The sequence below is a fragment of the Pelodiscus sinensis genome, chromosome 4, assembly GCF_049634645.1.
Source record: "Pelodiscus sinensis isolate JC-2024 chromosome 4, ASM4963464v1, whole genome shotgun sequence".
NCBI classification, from domain to species: domain Eukaryota; kingdom Metazoa; phylum Chordata; order Testudines; family Trionychidae; genus Pelodiscus; species Pelodiscus sinensis.
This window is the reverse complement of record NC_134714.1, coordinates 83,390,107-83,407,602: the sequence shown is the minus strand read 5'-3', so window position 1 is coordinate 83,407,602 and position 17,496 is coordinate 83,390,107. Positions and strand designations below refer to the sequence as shown.

At 44.4% G+C, this 17,496-nt stretch overlaps 2 protein-coding genes across 21 annotated transcripts in view; one reads left to right on the top strand and one right to left on the bottom strand.

The window, feature by feature from the left end:
- The window catches only part of PHF21A (PHD finger protein 21A), a 287,213-nt gene extending 283,869 nt beyond the window's left edge, over positions 1–3,344 (top strand). For all 13 annotated transcript variants that reach the window (XM_075927582.1, XM_075927577.1, XM_075927575.1 and 10 more), the window contains one exon: positions 1,879–3,344. In XM_075927582.1, the coding sequence (XP_075783697.1) occupies positions 1,879–2,133 (255 nt within the window). In that variant the 3' untranslated portion in view covers positions 2,134–3,344. The remainder of the gene's footprint in view (positions 1–1,878) is intronic.
- The window catches only part of LARGE2 (LARGE xylosyl- and glucuronyltransferase 2), a 72,097-nt gene that overhangs the window by 3,046 nt on the left and 51,555 nt on the right, over positions 1–17,496 (bottom strand). Inside the window, exon 21 of one of the 8 annotated variants that reach the window (XM_075927564.1) lies at positions 7,775–8,381. The exons of the other annotated variants lie outside the window; for them this stretch is intronic. Coding sequence (XP_075783679.1) covers positions 8,360–8,381 — 22 coding nt within the window. The 3' untranslated portion in view covers positions 7,775–8,359. Of the gene's footprint in view, positions 1–7,774; positions 8,382–17,496 lie in introns of those variants that run through there. 8 annotated transcript variants of the gene reach the window in all.

The window sequence follows — 17,496 nt, the reverse complement described above, 5'->3', positions numbered from 1 at the left end:
CATACATTTGCAAAGCACTACGCACTTTCTCAAGGACCTTTCTGTAATCTCAAGTTCCCTAAGTTAGTACTAGCTACTGCTTTTTTGTCAGATCTGAAGTCCCTGCCTCCTTAGAGAGATACAGCTTTACAGTCACCTGATGTGAAGCACCCACGGGGACATCTCTCGAAGAAGAAGAAGAAGAAGAAGTTGAAGTTACTCACCTTTGCAATAACTGATAGTCTTTGAGATGTGTCCCCGTGGGTGCGCCACTACCCTCCCTTCGTCCCCTCTACTTCGGAATCCTGGTCTCCTTGTGGGCTTTACCATTCTGGGATAAAGAAAGAACTGAGGGAAGGAGTAGTGAGCTCATGCATGCGTGATGCCTGCACAGTAGGAGCGTGTGGCAAGAGGCGTGCGCATGCACTGCCCCAGGAACACGTGTTCTGAAGACACTGGAGAATGGGCTCAGCGACAGCAAACCAACCTGATGTGGGGCACCCTCGGGGACACTCATCTCGAAGAACGTCAGTTACTGCAAAGGTGAGTAACCTCCTTTGTTCTATAGCCAACGTTTATGGCATCATACAGTTTTAGTATATTTCACTATACTCAGCCTCACACACTTTGGGATATATTTTTCCTTAAAAAAAAAAAAAAGTGTCTGATGCACAAAGACCTCTAATGTTGAACGTCGTAGAATACCTCAGATAGAAATAATATATGTAAAAGGCTACAGCTGTCCTTTTAAGAAAGTATATATCATAGTGGCGAAAAGTTTCTGGATGAACAGCTTTGGAGACTAAAGTGTTCTCTTTATCACCAGAAGGCTGGTCTGGCCTGGCAAGCAGCAGTGCATATGCTCTTAAGCAATTTTCATGGGCAGCACCCACTCACTGATGTGATTCAGCTCTGACCTAGTTATGAGTGAAGAGGGCAGTTCAGTCTCCATGGAATACTTCTTATTTACCCCTTCTCTCAAACTTCCAACGTGGGGCCAATTAGTGTAGGTTGTGGTGTTGGATTTTCTGTTGTTCTCACATATATGTGTTAAAAGTCTGACTGAGAACAGGAGGGTTTGAAGATCAATGTAGACAAAAGGCTTCAAAACTTGCACCCCGTCTTCCCTCCAAAAAAAGTATACTATCTTCCTGTAGGACATCTGTTGGGGACTGTATAGTTTATACATCATTAAATTCAATGTAGAGAAGGTATCAGCTACCTTCTCCTTTTTTCTTTTGACAGTTTCAAGTGGTTCCGCTAATTTGCTTTGACTATCATCAGAGCTTCTTGATATTTTTTAACATGCATGAAAAAATGGCAAAATAAGATTTTTAAATGAAGGGGGCATGGCATCATTCTCTTCAAGCCATCCTTTTTATTCCTGGGGACAGAATGTTTCTGCTAAAATAGGAAAAACTGCATAGGAAAGCAAGGGTTCTATCCCATTAGCAGGACCTATGTGCTCTCAACAAAGTCAGTTCCTACATATAGGATGCCTGCGTTTGGAAGTATTTCAGAAATGCAAAACTAATAGAAAATAATAAAAACTTGCTAGTTTCAGCTGGACATTAACCCTATATTTTCCTTCAGAAGAAACACAATAGGCATGTCTGATGGTTTTCTAATCTTTAAGGGAAATTACATAAATGATGGCAGAGCAAGTGGTAGTTCTCTGCTGTCAATTTAATTTATTGTTCTGTAAATATTAATTAATTTGTTTGTGCAGCTTTGAGGTTTGGCTTCTTCCATGCTCAGAAAGTAAACTTCCAGGTGCAGTCATTTCAGCTAGAGGCCTACACCTGAATTGATGAACATCCAAATTTCCTTCCTTACCATTCTGTTATTTATCCATATGGATGTAATGGTTGAGCTTTTTGTTGTTCTGATTCGCTGCAGAAATGTATGGAAATGAAGAATACGATCCTGGCAAAACAGAAGGAGATGCACAGCTCTTTAGAGAAGGTAAAACAGCTGATCCGCCTCATCCAAGGCATTGACCTTTCAAAACCCATAAACTCTGAGGTTAATTCAGTAGCCATCTCTAATGGCGTGGACTCGACTAACAATGCTAATGCTGCCGCCTCTACCCCAGCCCCATCCCCTTCCCAGAGCTGCATGGTGAACTGTAACAAAAGTGATGAGACTAAATAACACAGTGGAGTAAGAAGGAACCAGGAGAGGTGGCGGCAAGGAGGAGGAGCAAAATAATGAAACTCTAGAAAAGCAAAACCGGATTTCTTCTGGAAAGTACAGAATTATTTAGTTCTTTGGTTCCAGAGAGAGCGTGAAGATGCTTGTGCCAGGCGGCACCGGAGTTTGCCAATTGATCCTTCTTATTCTGTGTGTACATGCAAAGTTTGGATCATGTTACATGAATAGTGCCAGCTGGGGGTTCTTTGCCAGCACCATGCCAAGTGAAATAATATATTTACTCTCTCTATATTTTACACCAGTGTGTGCCTGCAGCAGCCTCCACAGCCACTATAGGTTTGTTTTATTTTTGTTTGGGGTGAAGAGCAGGGATGAGGCAGGAGAGCAGGTTTCAAATCCTTATTTGCAGAACAGTTTGTTTAGCTAGGGAAAAAAATAAGTCCAAAGAGCCTGTGGGCTTTTCCTGTTTCTAAACTCTCCGTACTATTAAACCAAAAACCAGAAATATAAATTAACAAATCCCAGTGCCCAGCGGGGACAAGTCTATCAAACAAGCAGTATTTACTGTTATTTAGACAGGAGATGTACAAAATGAAATGGAGATGGATTTTTCACTGAATAAAGAGCACATGTGCAGGTTGGGGATTTTCTGTCCTGGCAACATTTGGGTTAACCTTGTTTCTTCATACTAGTCAAATGAAATGCATTGGAGAATTGTATTTGTTTGGATCTTTAAGTTGATCCAGGAGGCCTTTGTTGGGAGTGGAAGAAGAGGGGACCAAAATGGTTGAGTTGAAACATTGAAGGGGGTATCTCAAGGGAAAATGTGCATCAGTGATTTTACTTGAAAACGAGGTTCCATCCCTTTTCTATATTTATAAAATAATAAAAATATCCTGAACAAAGCAGCACATGGACCCACATGTGTGAACTGAACAGAGAAATGTCCTTTTATTTCATTTCCTCTCTTTCTTTTGGTAGCAAAAATAAATAAGGAATAGAAAAGCTGTTATTCAGGCTGACAGTCTAATTAAAGAGGTAGATGGGACCTTGCATGGTATAGATTAGAAGTAATAGTGTCAGTGAGATACAGTGAGTCTTTGTGAGTCCTTGTGTCATCGTTTTGGGCACTGTTTTTTTATGCAAGGGCAAAATCTTTGTATCTGGGGGAAAAACAACTTTTTTAAAATTAAAAAGGAAAATAAAAGATATTGAGGTCTTCCTAGTGTTACTTAAAATAAGATCAAGGTAAGAAACATTGTAAAAATTACAAAAGTGCTATTTGTTTCCTAAACAAGTGATTTCTATTAAAAAGGTGTCAGAACTGGAGAAAATGCTGTGTGCTTAGAATTTTTTGACACAGACTTTGCCTATTATGATGACATTCTGCTGTGTTTGTATTTTAAAATACCAGGGAGAAGGTTTCCATAGTTTATATCATTTGTGTGTCTGGCCAAATTCTACATGCTGCATCTCACTCTCCATTGGGAGAAGCTTTCTCTCTTGTCTCTTCTGTTATCACATCTCCTCATTCTTTTGTATGTTAGTAGCCCAGAGTAGAACACTGGCCATTTGATTGTTAAAGCCTTTTTGCTTTTGTAATATTTAAATATGGACTGATTAGAACATGGATGTAGAATGGGGATGAAAGAAAGTGAATTTGTTACACCTGAAATCTCCTTTTGTCATATCACCTTATTTCAGAATTCCATCTCTTTCAAATGATAGTGTGACTGTGTAGCAGAGCATGTCTTGTGAGTTCAGTTGTTATAGGACTTGTGTCAGTTAAGAGTGCTGATACTGGACATGCAGTAGCTATCCAGTTCTGCTAATGCATATGAATACATTGGGCCAAACCCTACTTCTGTTGAAATCAGTGGCCAAACTCCCACTGGATTCAGTGGGAGCAATGTTTGGCCACTATGCAGATGAGCTCCTGGCATGGCGGTAAATAGCGCGTGTGTTTTAGTAGCCAGACAGACCTGCACTGCTGATGGCACTGGAACACTGAGAAGCTTTGCATTGTACATATTATGCTCTGGGCAAAGGAAAAGAAAATACCCTGACCCTGGCATGGCCTGAGAATCTCACTGCAGCCACAGCTGCATATGCTGCTTTGAGATTCTTGAAGCTGTTTCCTTCACTCTCCTTTAGTGTCTGTTTTCACTAACATTTTGTTCCTCAAGGATACTTCCCCTGAGCCCTGGAGTTGATCCTCAGTTCTTACATTTGTCAGTAGATTTGGAGGAGAATTCTTGTGTACTCTTCTCAGCAGGCCCTATGATAAAATAGACTTTATCTTCAAATGTCTGTGTTGGGTTCTGAAGCCAGTTAAGCAGCAAGGATCAGTTAGCAGGTGTGGCAAAGCAGAAACACAGCCCATGAAACAAATGTAAAGCTGATCAAAGGAAATAATTTTTTGTAACAACCCACAATCTGTGTAACTCTTTGCCACAAGGTATCATTGGATCATTTGTTTAATAGGGTTTTTAAAAGATCAAATACTTATAGAAATAATGAGAGAAAATGAACTAGTAATATAAACCTTCTTGCTTTAAGGCATAAGCCAGTCACTACAGAGGGGTTTCTTGCGCCTCTCTCTGCAGGTACAGTGACAGAGACAGACTACTGGTCCTATCTGACATAGCAATTCCTATGTCCCTATGATTCTTCCAGTGTTATCTTCAAAGTGCTGTTTGGAGAACTGTGCCAATGGGGGTTGCAGGATGTTCAAAGGCTGAGAGCTGACTTGATCTCTCCTCTGCCTGTTACTGGCAGGGCCTGAGGTTGGAATTCAGTTGTGTTCTTGTTTTGAAAAACACTGCAGCACCCAGGAGTTAAGACCTTGCTGTATTTGTGCCACCCTGTGAACTTGCCACTGTCCCTTTCTATTGGGGTGTGTTTAAACTACACCCCTCTGCAGACAGAGTGATGTAGATTAGGCACATGGCTATTGCAAATGAAGTGGGGATTTAAATATCCTGCGCTTCATTTGAATACAAATGACCGCCGCTTTTTGCCAACGCGGCACTTTGCCAGCAAAAAGCAGCAGTCTAGACGGGGATCGGTCGACAAGGAAAGCCTTTTCTGACCGATTCGGTAAACCTTGTTGCATGAGGCATAAGGGATTGGTCAGAAAAGGCTTTCCTTGTCGACCGATCGCCGTCTAGACTGCCGCTTTTTGCTGGCAACGTGCCACGTCGGCAAAAAGTGGTGGCCATTTCTATTCAAATGAAGCATGGGATATTTAAATCCCTGCTTCATTTGCAATAGCGATGTGCCTAATCTACATACCTCTGTCGGCAGAGGGGTGTAGTTTAGACACACTCTAGGTGTCTGTCTCTAGGCTCTGGAGAGATGCATCAATTTAATGAAGTCTAATTTCTATCAAAGTTAAAAGTTTTGTTGGAAAAAACCCTCCAGGCTATAAAAGCCTACCTTAATTTCCCCAATGACTTGGCAGAAAAATGATCCTAGCTTACAGATTTTTATGTTCTCTAGCTGATGTTCTCTGGTAGATTGTTTCCTTCCCACTGATCCTTTTTGGTATGCTTCCCCTATTGGCTCTGCAGCAACATCAGTTAATAGGCAAGTCCCATTCCAAGAGCTGTGCTGACATTAGCAATGCTGCTGCTGCACAGACATTAAGTAAACAGGAGTCATTGCTGTCCAGTGGGTAATGAGGGAATTGACAGTTACTAAATAGAAAGCTGCTCAGAATCCTACATAATGCAGAAATTAGTAATTTGCTAGTTAGCTTTAAGCTTACACTAATATCTGCTGCCTTTTCTTTCCTGTCATAGTTGGTATGGTAGGGTGGTACTGAAACGCTCCAGTTCTAAATTCCTCTGAAGTGTGGCCATATGAAAATACATATTATAATACTTCATATTTTGTATTTCCTAAGAAGCATTCTGATTTAGCTAATCCTGATATCATTGCCAGGAGTATGAAAAGGAACTTCTTATTCCCATTTTAAAGATGGGGAAACTGAAGCAGGGAGCTACAGTAAGGCCACAAAAGATGTGGATATCAGAGACATTCCTCGCACTTAGCCCCAATGCTCAGTACACTAAACCATGGTGCCTCTCCCACTTCTTAGAAAAGTGGATTTTAGAAATAGCTTTTCCCTTATCTTTGCAGTCTGTTATCACTCAGTCTTGACAGTATACTTAGTATTATGATCAGTTATTATTTGTTTAGAGCCAGCAGCATGCACAGTAGTGTGCAAAACAGACAGTCACAGAGTAGTATCGTGTAGATTATGGACAGTGTAGGAAACTTAATGATTTTTGAGCGTATCACTGGCAGGTAATTATCAGTGGTAGGATTAAATGTTTTGCACCTGAGAAATCATGATTAACAGGATCTGTTAGTTATCTGAGCAACACAAGCATTTTATTCACCTTCAGTTGCAAACATGATTCTTTTGGTAATGGTGATGGTTTACATCTGCCTACCTAGAATTAAAGGTTGTGAACATTATGTGGGCAGATCTGTTATTTTAGTTGTTGCCAAGAAGTCTGTGATGTATTTTATTGATAGTATGACAAGGCTTCAGAAAGCAATTTCATATCCAACCTGTCTGGAGACGTGAACATTAATCCTGACCTCAACTTCAAATCAGCCTCTTTCAGGGACTATCCCAGCCCCACCCCTCGTAATCTAAGACTGGCCAGCATTCACAAAGGCCCAGAATGAAACCCTCCTCAGGATTGCCTGAGGTACATGAAATAAATGGAGGTGTCCTTATAATACAGATGTAGCAAAACATCATCAATGAATTTGCACTGTGTTCCCCCTAGCAAGGCTGCACCATGTCCGATTTGCTTTCTCAGCACTAGCTTAACACAGTGTGAAAATTAAACCTGTTTTTTTTTAAATGAATATTCAGATGTCAAAACCTAAAGGCTACGTCTACACTGCAGGCTTCTTGTGCAAGAACTGGTTTGCGCAAGAGTTCTTGTGCAAAAGGTCTTGCACAAAAGTGCGTACACACTGCCATGTGGCTTTTGGCCATTTTAGCCATAGGTGTTTCTTGCACAAGAAACCCCTGTTGCCCCTCCGCACTGCCTTATTGCGCAATAGGGAGGAGAGGAATAACTCTTGCAGAAGAAGCCCTCAGTTCTGACGCTTTACTGCAAATTTACTTGCGCAAGAACACACATGCAGTGTAGACGCTCTATAAGTTTTTGCGCAAGAACAGTTGTTCTTGCGCAAGAAGCCTGCAGTGTAGACATAGCCAAATTGTTTCTGCTGAAGGCTTCTCCAGTCCAGCCTTTGCAAAGGACAGAAAAGTATTGACGATGTGACCAGGCATAGGGTAGGATGTTTTGTTGCACCTGCTATTAGGCACTTTATCTGCCACCTCTATTCCCATCCCCACTCAGGGCATAGACAGGAATGTTGGTTGACATGGGGTCTGAAGTGAGCAGTGGACTCAATTTTCCTTCAGTCATCTTCCAGGACCCAGACCAGGGTTTATTCGATGAGACTCAATGCCTGGCACTACACATGCTTTACTGAAAATTCCAGGATGTCTGAGCTTCAGTTAGTTTCTTCTTTATGCTCCACCATAGCAAGAGGAACCTCAAGAGCAGCGGTTCCAAAGTGTTCCCGCACCAGTTTTACCACCAGCTTCTTGGCTCTTGCCTTCCCTCCTTCAGAAATCCGTGAGGGGAATGTGCTAAATACTCCCTCAGCAGCCCAGCCATGGTGAGTTCTGTTGCTCCTCCACCCTTATAAGCTTTTCCAGTAATTGTACTATTTTCTTCCATACCCAAGCCACATTCATTATAAAGCTCCTTTAGTCCCTTCTTCCCTTCCCTTTGTCCTGCTGGCAAGAGCAGTTACAGTCTGGCAATCAGGGCACATTCAGGCCTGCCAGGTCGTCAAAGAAGACTTCTATTTCCTTATTGCCAAGACTGCTTCCTCCTAGATTCTTCTGTACAGAAGAGGACTTGCATAGATGGCTTTTTCAACCCAGAGAGGAAGGATAAATGTTCTTCCATGCACCTGGCATGCTTGGCATTATCACTTGATCAGCAGACTGCCTCACTCAAGGCTATTCACAAGCTATGTCACCAGCCAGAAGTGGACTCTGCAGTCTTCTCTGTTTAGAAAACAGGATGTCTTTTAAGGCCTCAGCAACAGAAAACGAAATGTGTAAATGCCCCACTGGCTGAGCAGCTGTAGCCGTGTTCCTTCAGATCTATGCTGTAGGCCATCAGATGTGGAACAGGAGATGCCTAAGGAATTATTTACGAGCAGAAGCTTCAGACCTGTCTCCAAGCTTTCACCCTCTTTTCATTCAGACCCCTCATATAAATGCATACCCCCTTGATAATACCCACAAAGAAGGGCTGTGGTGATACTTTATACATCCTTCTCTGGTATCCTCTCCTGGTGACAACCCTGTGTGTCCCATCTTTCCCATTTCATCCTGTTGGCTGGAACAAGGACTATCTGTATTTTTGTGTCCTGTACAGGATGAGCATATATGAGCACAAAGTTGGAACTCACACAATAAAGTGTTGTTTATACATTGCATCAGTGTGCATGCCATTAAGCCTGTTATTTTATTATTTGTCCCCTACCTTTCCCCATCATTGCAGTTCTACTAAGGCAGCAACCTCTACTGTAGACAAGGCTCTGATGAGCCACTGATGTGCCTGAACCTACACTGCTACAATTAAATGATAGGCAGCTGCTCTATACTGGTGCTCCCATGAGGGATAGGAACAGTAGGATATTTTTAGAGAAAAAAATGCTAGTGTAAATGCAGTCTGTGTGTCTGGGCATTGCAGTGAATGATAATCCTAATTGGAAATATGCTCAGATGCACTGGCACCACCTTACAGGAGCTATTACCTATCTCAAACAGCATGTGTTGTTTCTCCTCACCTCCCTGTTCTGGAAGGGATCATGGAACTGACATAGGGGAAACAAAAGGGAGCCTTTTTCTGAGATGAGCAGGTAAAGACCTGAGAGTGAACAGAGAGAATAAGGGAAAGAACATGGGGAAAGAGCTAGGGTAGGAAGAGGAAAGGAAGAATAAATGTGAGGAAAAGGTACTCTCTTTTCCTTTCTTGCCCTCTCCTGTGGCTTTGTTTGATTCTTTTTTCCAAGAGGAACTTCCCTAATTTAAGCAAGTGCTCCACAAGACAAGTGTCATGGGAAGCAGCAGTGATGGGGGTGGACCCTTTGCCAGAATCTCTTGGAGCCAGGATTTAAGTTAAGCAACAGCGTATTGATACCTGACTGGAGGACACCTCACCCAAAGTCATTGTGTAGGTAAGGAAAAAATTGCTTCAGTGTTACTATTCTTACTAATGATGTAGTAGTGCCCAAAGGTGTGGCAGTGCTTCAGAAACAAGGATTCCCTGTGCAGGGATTGTTCCCTGTGCAGAAGAGCTTACTGTCTAGTGGGTACAGGTCAAGAAAGGTCCTTCTGATTGGTCCTGGTTGTTAAGTAGATACCGGTCTTGTGTAATTGTAGCAATGTTTTTACCACTTTTGGTTTTTGCTTTGTTTTGAAACTACTTTTATTTACAATGAAAACAGCGTAAACTCAGTCACTTCCTACTCCTTTGTTCTCTAGCATTCAGAAAGCTTCCTTTACAAGTGTTGCTGGGGAAAAAATGAAGATTTGGCTGGTGCTTACAGTTGCCTCTGATTTTTTGGATAGCTAGTATAAGAGCAAGGGCCAGATTTTTCTGAAGTACAGAGTACCCATAGTTCCAGTTAAAGCAAGTGAACCTCTGAAAATCAAATTACAAGTACCTCGAGTTGGGCACCCAAAAAATCAGCTGCCAGTTTTTTTGGGGGAAAAAACATAAAATCACTGTGTCTCGGTTCCTCCTCTATTAGAAGAGGTAATTCTGTACTTACTATAAAGTGGTGTTTTTCTCATTCTTTGGTCACTAGGAACTGACAATACCTAGGCTAGGTCTATACTGCAAAATTAAATTGGAAAAAGAAATTCAATTTGCAGTAGACAGGTTGCATAACTTTTTCCGATTTACTTTCAAAAGAGGCTTTTCCGAAATTTGGCACGTCTACACAACGCCAAATTTCGGAAAAAAAGTGCTCTTTCGACACATCCCTTCTTCCTCATAGAGCAAGGTTTACAGGAATGGCAAGAGAGTGGGTCCGCTTTTTCAAAAAAAAAATTCGGAAAAGCGCAAACGTTCTTTGGACGCAGCGTTGCTTTTCCGGGATACCTCCCATATCCCGGAAAAGCAATGCAGTCTAGACATAGCCTGAGTGAATGGGTATATTAACAGTACTACATGAACAGAGCAGAAGTCTGCATGTTTCTTCTTCAAGTGCTTATTTGTGTGCATTCCAATTGTGTGCACATGTGCACAGCAGTCAGAAGAGTTTCCATAGCAGTGCCTGTAGGATTGGTCTGGGCATCCCCCAGAGTCTTGCCTTCATGGTGCCCAATATAGAGCCCTGCCAACCTGCCCTCTCCCTCCGTTCCTTCTTACCACCCGTGAAGGTAGACTGAAATGTCCCATAGCTCTTGCTTGTGTTGGTGCCATTTCTTATATATCTTTAATGTATATAGTTTTCTATTTAATAGTCCTAGTTAGAGTTCCCGTAAATAGTTGTAGTTCGTTTTCATTTGTGGGGTTATCCCCACCACCCATTTGTTTCAAGAAACCCCAGAGTTGTGACATGCCACTTCCTCCAGAATTTAAAAATTGTGAGGTCTGTGCCAAGCACATGCCAAAAAGTGACCCTCACTACTCCTGCCTAAAGTGCTTGGGTGAGGGCCACCAGAGGTATCGCTGCCACATCTGCCAAGATTCTGTCTCAGAATTTTAAAGGTCAGAGAACAGTGGCTCAAGGTACTTTTAATGGAGATGACTCTGCATCCGCAGTGAGGCCTGGAACCAGGAGACACAGTGCCAAGCACCTCCTCATTGGCACAGAGCTCTCCGGTGCCATCTTCCACCTCAGCACTGAAGAAGATTTCTGCTCAGCATCACCAGTGGTCAGGGAGAAGAACATCTGAAAGATACTGATCGCAATCACCAGTACCCCAGAAGTGCAGGAAAATTGAAGGTTGGACTTCATTGAAGTCCAGAGATGTGTGTCCCAAACCTTGCCACTCCCTTCAATACCAGAGGCATTTGAGGTGGCAAAGAACTTGATGCAAATCATGGCACCATCCTCCTCCAACCTCTCCCTCCCCTCCCCCAAAGAAAGCAGTCCCCAGCACCTACGATGTCGACGTACCCACTGGTGCAATCTTGAAGGAAGCTGGCAATGGTGTCTAGGCATTCCTGCTCACCAAACCCGCTGGCATAATCACAAAATGATAGCCCAGCCCCCCACCAATTGGCACCTAGAAACTCAGCATCTCCCTGCTCCTCGCTATGAGACCCCTCAGGATCGGAATCTGAGTTGTACCAATCCAGAAGGCACTCAAGTAGAAGGTCTCAATCTAGGCGTGACTGTTGTCATCCACAGAACACGCCACGGTGGCCCTTCTGTATTCCCTGGGCATTCTAGAGGCATCATTTGGTGCCATCTTCCCTAGTGTCGGCTATGTTTGTTCCTTCTTCCATACTACCACATCCTCTGGCTGTGGCACATGCACCAATACCATATAGGACAGCACAGTCACTGCCACTGACCCCAATCTCCACTCCGGCACTGACCATGGGGCCAGAGCAGACACTCTTTCAGCACTATTGCCTCTACCAGGTCTGAAGCCATGGCACCGATACCAACAGCACTATCATCAACCAAACCTCCGCCTCCCCAGGAGCCGGCATACGCACCGATATTATTCCAAGCACCAGGACCAGCGCTAATGCCTGCACCACCAGCAGTGACAGCTTTCTCCTTGGCATCAGACCACTTCTGAGCCCCCCAGGACCAATGGCATGTATTGGTCCCTAACAGAAGAGAACAGATCCAGGTCCTAGTGCTTTCATCATCATCATCTCCTGAGAAGGCATTAGCAGGCACTGCAGTGGCCCCAAGTCTTGAGAACATAAGAGTCCTTCATACTGCTCTGTATCTGGTCCCTCCCAGATTGCCCTACCACTTATTAAAACCACAAATAAAAATAATAAGACCTTGTGACAGACCACAGCTTCAATTACTCTAACTTATAAGCGCAGTGAAAGATGCTATTTTGTGCCCTCCAAAGGTTATGAACAACCTGTGTACTCCCCCTCCTCCGGACTCCCTGGTCATCAGTGCGGTGAACCAGTGGGAGAGACAGTGTGTCAAGGATCTTCCCCCAAGAATAGAGAGACCAAGAGGTTTGACTTCTTGGGGAGGAAGGTGTACTCAATGGGAATGGGGGGTCTTTCAGCTGCATGTGGCTAACCAGCAAGTCATGTTTAGCATATACGCCTACAATACTTTCACATCTCTGGCCAAATTCACGGAGCTGCTCCCCTCTCACTCTAGGACGGAATTCTCTCATTACTGAGGAGAAAATAATCTTGTGGGCCTCTTTACAGACTGCATTGGACAGTGCTGATGCTGCAGCCGGGATCATGGCTACCGGGGTAGCTATGAGGAGAGCCTGCTGGCTCCAGGCTTCGGGCCTGCCATATGAAGTGTAGCAGACCATTCAGGACCTGCCCTTTGAGGGTACCACCTTTTTTTCCTGAGGAAAAGACATAAAAGGCTGCATAGCCTCAAGGATTATAGGGCCACCCTCAAGTCTTTGGGCCTCCTCAACCCCTTGGGCCTCCTCAACCCCATCATTCAGTGCAGGTCTCTACCTCTTTAGTGGTTCTTCCCACAAAACAGATAGGACAATTCTCAAGGAAGGAATAAGAGTGGTATAAGGAGGCCTTATCTATCCTCTGGCCAGTCCAAATCTTCATCGGGGCTAAACAGGCATTTTGAAGACATGGTTGAGGACATGGTCGAGCACAACTGGATTCCAACTCATCTTACCTTAGCTTCCTAATTATCTGCTTTCCACTACACTCTGAAGAACAGTGCTGAAGAGAGCCCCTAGGAGCCGGAAAACAGTACTGAGACCGAGGGGAGCACACCGATGGTGCCTGGATGAGGCAGAACTTGAGTGGCATCAGGACCCCCAGTGCCAGGAGGTCTCGATGCCAATTACAAGGATGATCGGAGTGCTGCGCCGACCCCAAAGCCAACCAAGGTTTGCTCTCTATGGATGCCATCAAGTGGGAGTGGCTCCAAGGGGACCAGCTGCAAGAATGGTGCCACAAGTGCAAGCAACATCGCAAGTCAGACCAGCGGTGACGCCAGACACCAAGTACAGATGTTTCCATACCTCAGTGATTGGCTAATCAAAGGCCAGTCCAGGGAGCAGGTATGAACCTATTTCAGGTTCCTCAGACAAATGTTCAACAGCGTGGACCTCCTCATAAACAAACCCACATTGCCCTGGTTCAGAGGTTAGCATTCATAGGGGCAGTTCTGGACTTGACTCAGGCCTAAGCATTCCTACCAGAATCACAGTTTCTGGCCATGTCAAATATCATTCGAGGCCTCAGACAGTTTCCCACCACCATAGCAAGAAACTGCTTCTAGGCTTCTGGATCACATAGCAGTGTACACATACGTAGTGCAGCATGCCAGACCGAAGCGCCGACTCTCCAGCCATGGTTAGCATCGGTATATCAACCAGCCCAAGACAAACTGAACAGAATTATGACTATCAGACTCTGTGTTAGACTCATAGACTTTAAGGTCAGAAGGGACCATTATGATCATCTAGTCTGACCCCCTGCACAACTCAGGCCACCCACTCCTGGAATAATCCTCTCACCTGTATCTCAGATATTGAAGTCCTCAAACGATGGTTTAAAGACCCCAAGATGCAGAGAATCCTCCAGCAAGTGATCCGTGCCCCATGCTACAGAGGAAGTCGAAAAACCTCCATGGCCTCTGCCAGTCTACCCTGGAGGAAAGTTCCTTCCCGACCCCAATATGGCAATCAGCTAAACACTGAGCATGTGGACTCACTACTGTGTAGGTGGCTCAACCTTTGAGAAGTCTGTGCAGGGTTCCCATTCACCAGCTCTCAGCTGTCCCTGTCATTAGTAACGAACACTTCAGAGCTGGGATGGGGTGTCCACCTTGTGGGACTCAAGACCCAAGGCCTGTGGTTGCAGGCAGACCTAGGCCTTTATATCAATGGCAGGGAGCACAGGACAGTGGGGCTGCCATCTCAGACATTTCATGCACATCTAGCAGGTCAATGTGTCTCCGTCATGACAGACAATATGACAGCAATGTTCTGTATCAACAAACAGGGATGTATGCTCCTCTCCCTTATGCCAGGAAGCCTTGAAACTCTGGGACTTCTGTGTAGAACATTCAATACACTAGCAGGCATGATACCTCCCTGGTGTGTATGATTAGACAGACTACTGCAGCAGGTCATTCCACAATCATGAGTGGTTGCTCTGTCCAAATGTGATGGTGTCAGTTTTCCAGAGGTGGGGCTTTCTCCTCATGGACCTGTTCCCTACACATCACAAAGGCAAATGTCAGCCATTCTGCTTCTTCCAGAACCACAGCAGAGGTATTCCTTATCCATGTCCCCTTTCCATACATGTGTATGACCCTGTTTTACACAGGGTGCACCTCAAGATCAGGACAGAGTGAGCACAAGTCATAGTAATAGCCCTGGCATGACCTTGTCAGCTGTGGTACACATTGCTTCTGGACACATCAGTGGTGGCACCAATCATATTACCACTCTTCCCAGACCTCTTGACACAAGACCATGGTTGCCTTCAGCACCTGAACTTTGAGTCCATGCACCTCATGGCTTGGAAGTGCTGTGGTTGAGCCCCACAGAGCTTGCTTGTTCGGACCAAGTCATACATATTTTGCTCAATGGCAGAAAGCCAGTTCTATCAGAGCCACTTATTTAGCTAAATGGTGGAGGTTCTCAATCTGGGTATCTCTAAGTCACTTCCGTCCTACGCAGGCCCCAATAACCCCAATAGTTAGCCTGAACTATCTCCACTAACTAAAGCAAGAAAGCTTTTCCTTTCCTTCAATAAGGGTACATTTGGTGGCCATCTCCGCCTTCCACCCACGGTCCGATGGTCATTGTTTTTCACAAATCCCCTGGTTATTCACTTTCTGAAAGATCTGGACAGACTTTATCCACGCAGATGCCAGCCTGTCCCAGGCTGGGACCTTAATCTAGTCCTGTCTAGACTCACAGGGCCTCTCTTTGAAGCCTTGACAAGCTATATGTTCTTATAGGAGTGATAATAACGTGCCTTTTTCATGACCATAACTTCAGCAAGGAGAATATCTGAACTGAGGGACTCTGACATTAGAACCATCCTACACCATGTTCTATAAGGACAAGGTCCAACTTGGGCCTTGCCCAGCTTTTCTTCCTAAAGTAGTGTCACAGCTCCACCCGAGGCAAGACATTTTCCTGCCTGTGTTCTGTGCCAAACCACACTCTAGTCCCAAGGAGCAGAAACTACACACTCTTGATGTTCTTAGGGCTCTGGTCATCTACATAGAGCATCAAACTTTTCTGTAAATCGGTCCAACTGTTCATGGCAGTTGCAGATCGGGTGATGGGTCAACTGGTGTCTGCCCAATGCAGCTCATCATGGTTTACATCCTGTATCTAACAGTGCTACAGACTAGCAGGAATTCTTGCACCTCCTATCACAGCACATTCCATTGGGGCATAGGATTCTTCCACTGTTTTCCTCGCCCAGGTTCCCACTCATGAAAACTGAAGAGCCACTTGATTCCTACTTTTACCATACATTATGTGCTCGCGCAGCAGGCCAGGAACAATGCCTCATTTGGGTGAGGGCTGTTACAATCAGTTGTTGGCTCTGACCTTCTGCTTGTAAATCACCTAATTAGAATATACATGAACACGTACTCAAAGAAAAGATGGTTTCATACCTTCCCATAACTGTTGTTTGAGATGTATTGTTCATGTCTATTCCAATACCTACCTTCCTTCCCTTCTGTTGGAGTAGCTGGCAAGAAGGAACTGAAGAGGGGGGCCAGGTTGGCAGGACTCTATCAATGTGTGACTCTTACGGGGCACCCTACAGAATGACCCTACAGGCGCTGCACTGCTATGGGAAAATCTTCTGGCTACTGTACACATGCCCCTAACTGGAATGGACATGAACAACACATCTTGAAGAGCAATGGTTACAAGAAGGTACATAACCATCGTTTATTGCTTGGTTTGGGCTGGGCTGAAATTCCTAATCATGTTTCCATTTGATTTCTCATTTTAATTTCATGGGCATGAAAATAATAGTGTAACTCCTAGGCTGAGAGCAGAAATTAACATGGACCTTTCCCTTTCGACATTTACTTTGCCTCTAGGCCACTGCCAGTACTAGGGATGTAAACAGGTAACCAGATACTGATAAGCATCACCTTTACTGAGAGTGGGGATGCAGGGCTCCAGCCTGGCCAGGCCCAGCACGCTAGGGGCTGGGTGGCTGCTCCAGCAACCCCCTCCTTGCTGCAGCACGGTGGGCCAGCTAACCAGTTACACATAGGGAACCCAGCACGTTGGGCCAACTTGAGCAGTAAAATGGGTTATGGAGGAGTACCATGTCGGAGGGAGTATCATCATGTTTTAACAAACACACTTCTTTACCAATTGTAAGCTGAGGGGAGAAGCACTATTTCCAGGATCAAATAAGTCCTTGACCGCTGCTGCGTATGCTTATGAAAGGTAAAATTAGTGCCACTGATGATGTGATGTAGACACTGGTCTACTAGGAGCTGCAGAGAGAGCCAGTAATTCAAATGGCCCCTGACCAGCTTTAAAATTGTCATAGGTGATATTGAAGCAATGAGCTAGTGGTGAAAGATTTCATATCTTAGCACCTGAGCCATCGTCTTCTCCCTCGCCCACCTGACTTTCTTGAAATGCTCTTTAGTAACAGATCTCATACCCACTGCCTGTGACTTGTCTATGATCTAATGCCAAGTTGTCAGAGAAGGGGAAAATATCAAAAAGGCTAATAAGAAAGTGGACACTGGGTTTTAGATAACAGGAAAGCAGCTGTTTTTTGAGAGGGTCCTTAATTTCTGCAACAAGACAGTGGCCCCAACTTCCCATGTACTCGTGATAGGATTGAGCAGTTACTCTTGAAACTGCTGTCTTCAGTGCAAGTTCATGTAAAAAAGCAGTAGCATAAGCCCTTTGTGCTCCAGAGCACCAACTGAAAAAGTAGCAGGTTTGTTTTTCGTTAAATAGATTTCCATAGCCACATGTGACACATTTAATCGTGCATAGAAACAAAAAAAACCCTCTCATTCAGATACCATCCAACCTCTTCTCTCTTTGTCATTCGTGCCAGACAACCCCAACATTCTTGTGCTGCCTCC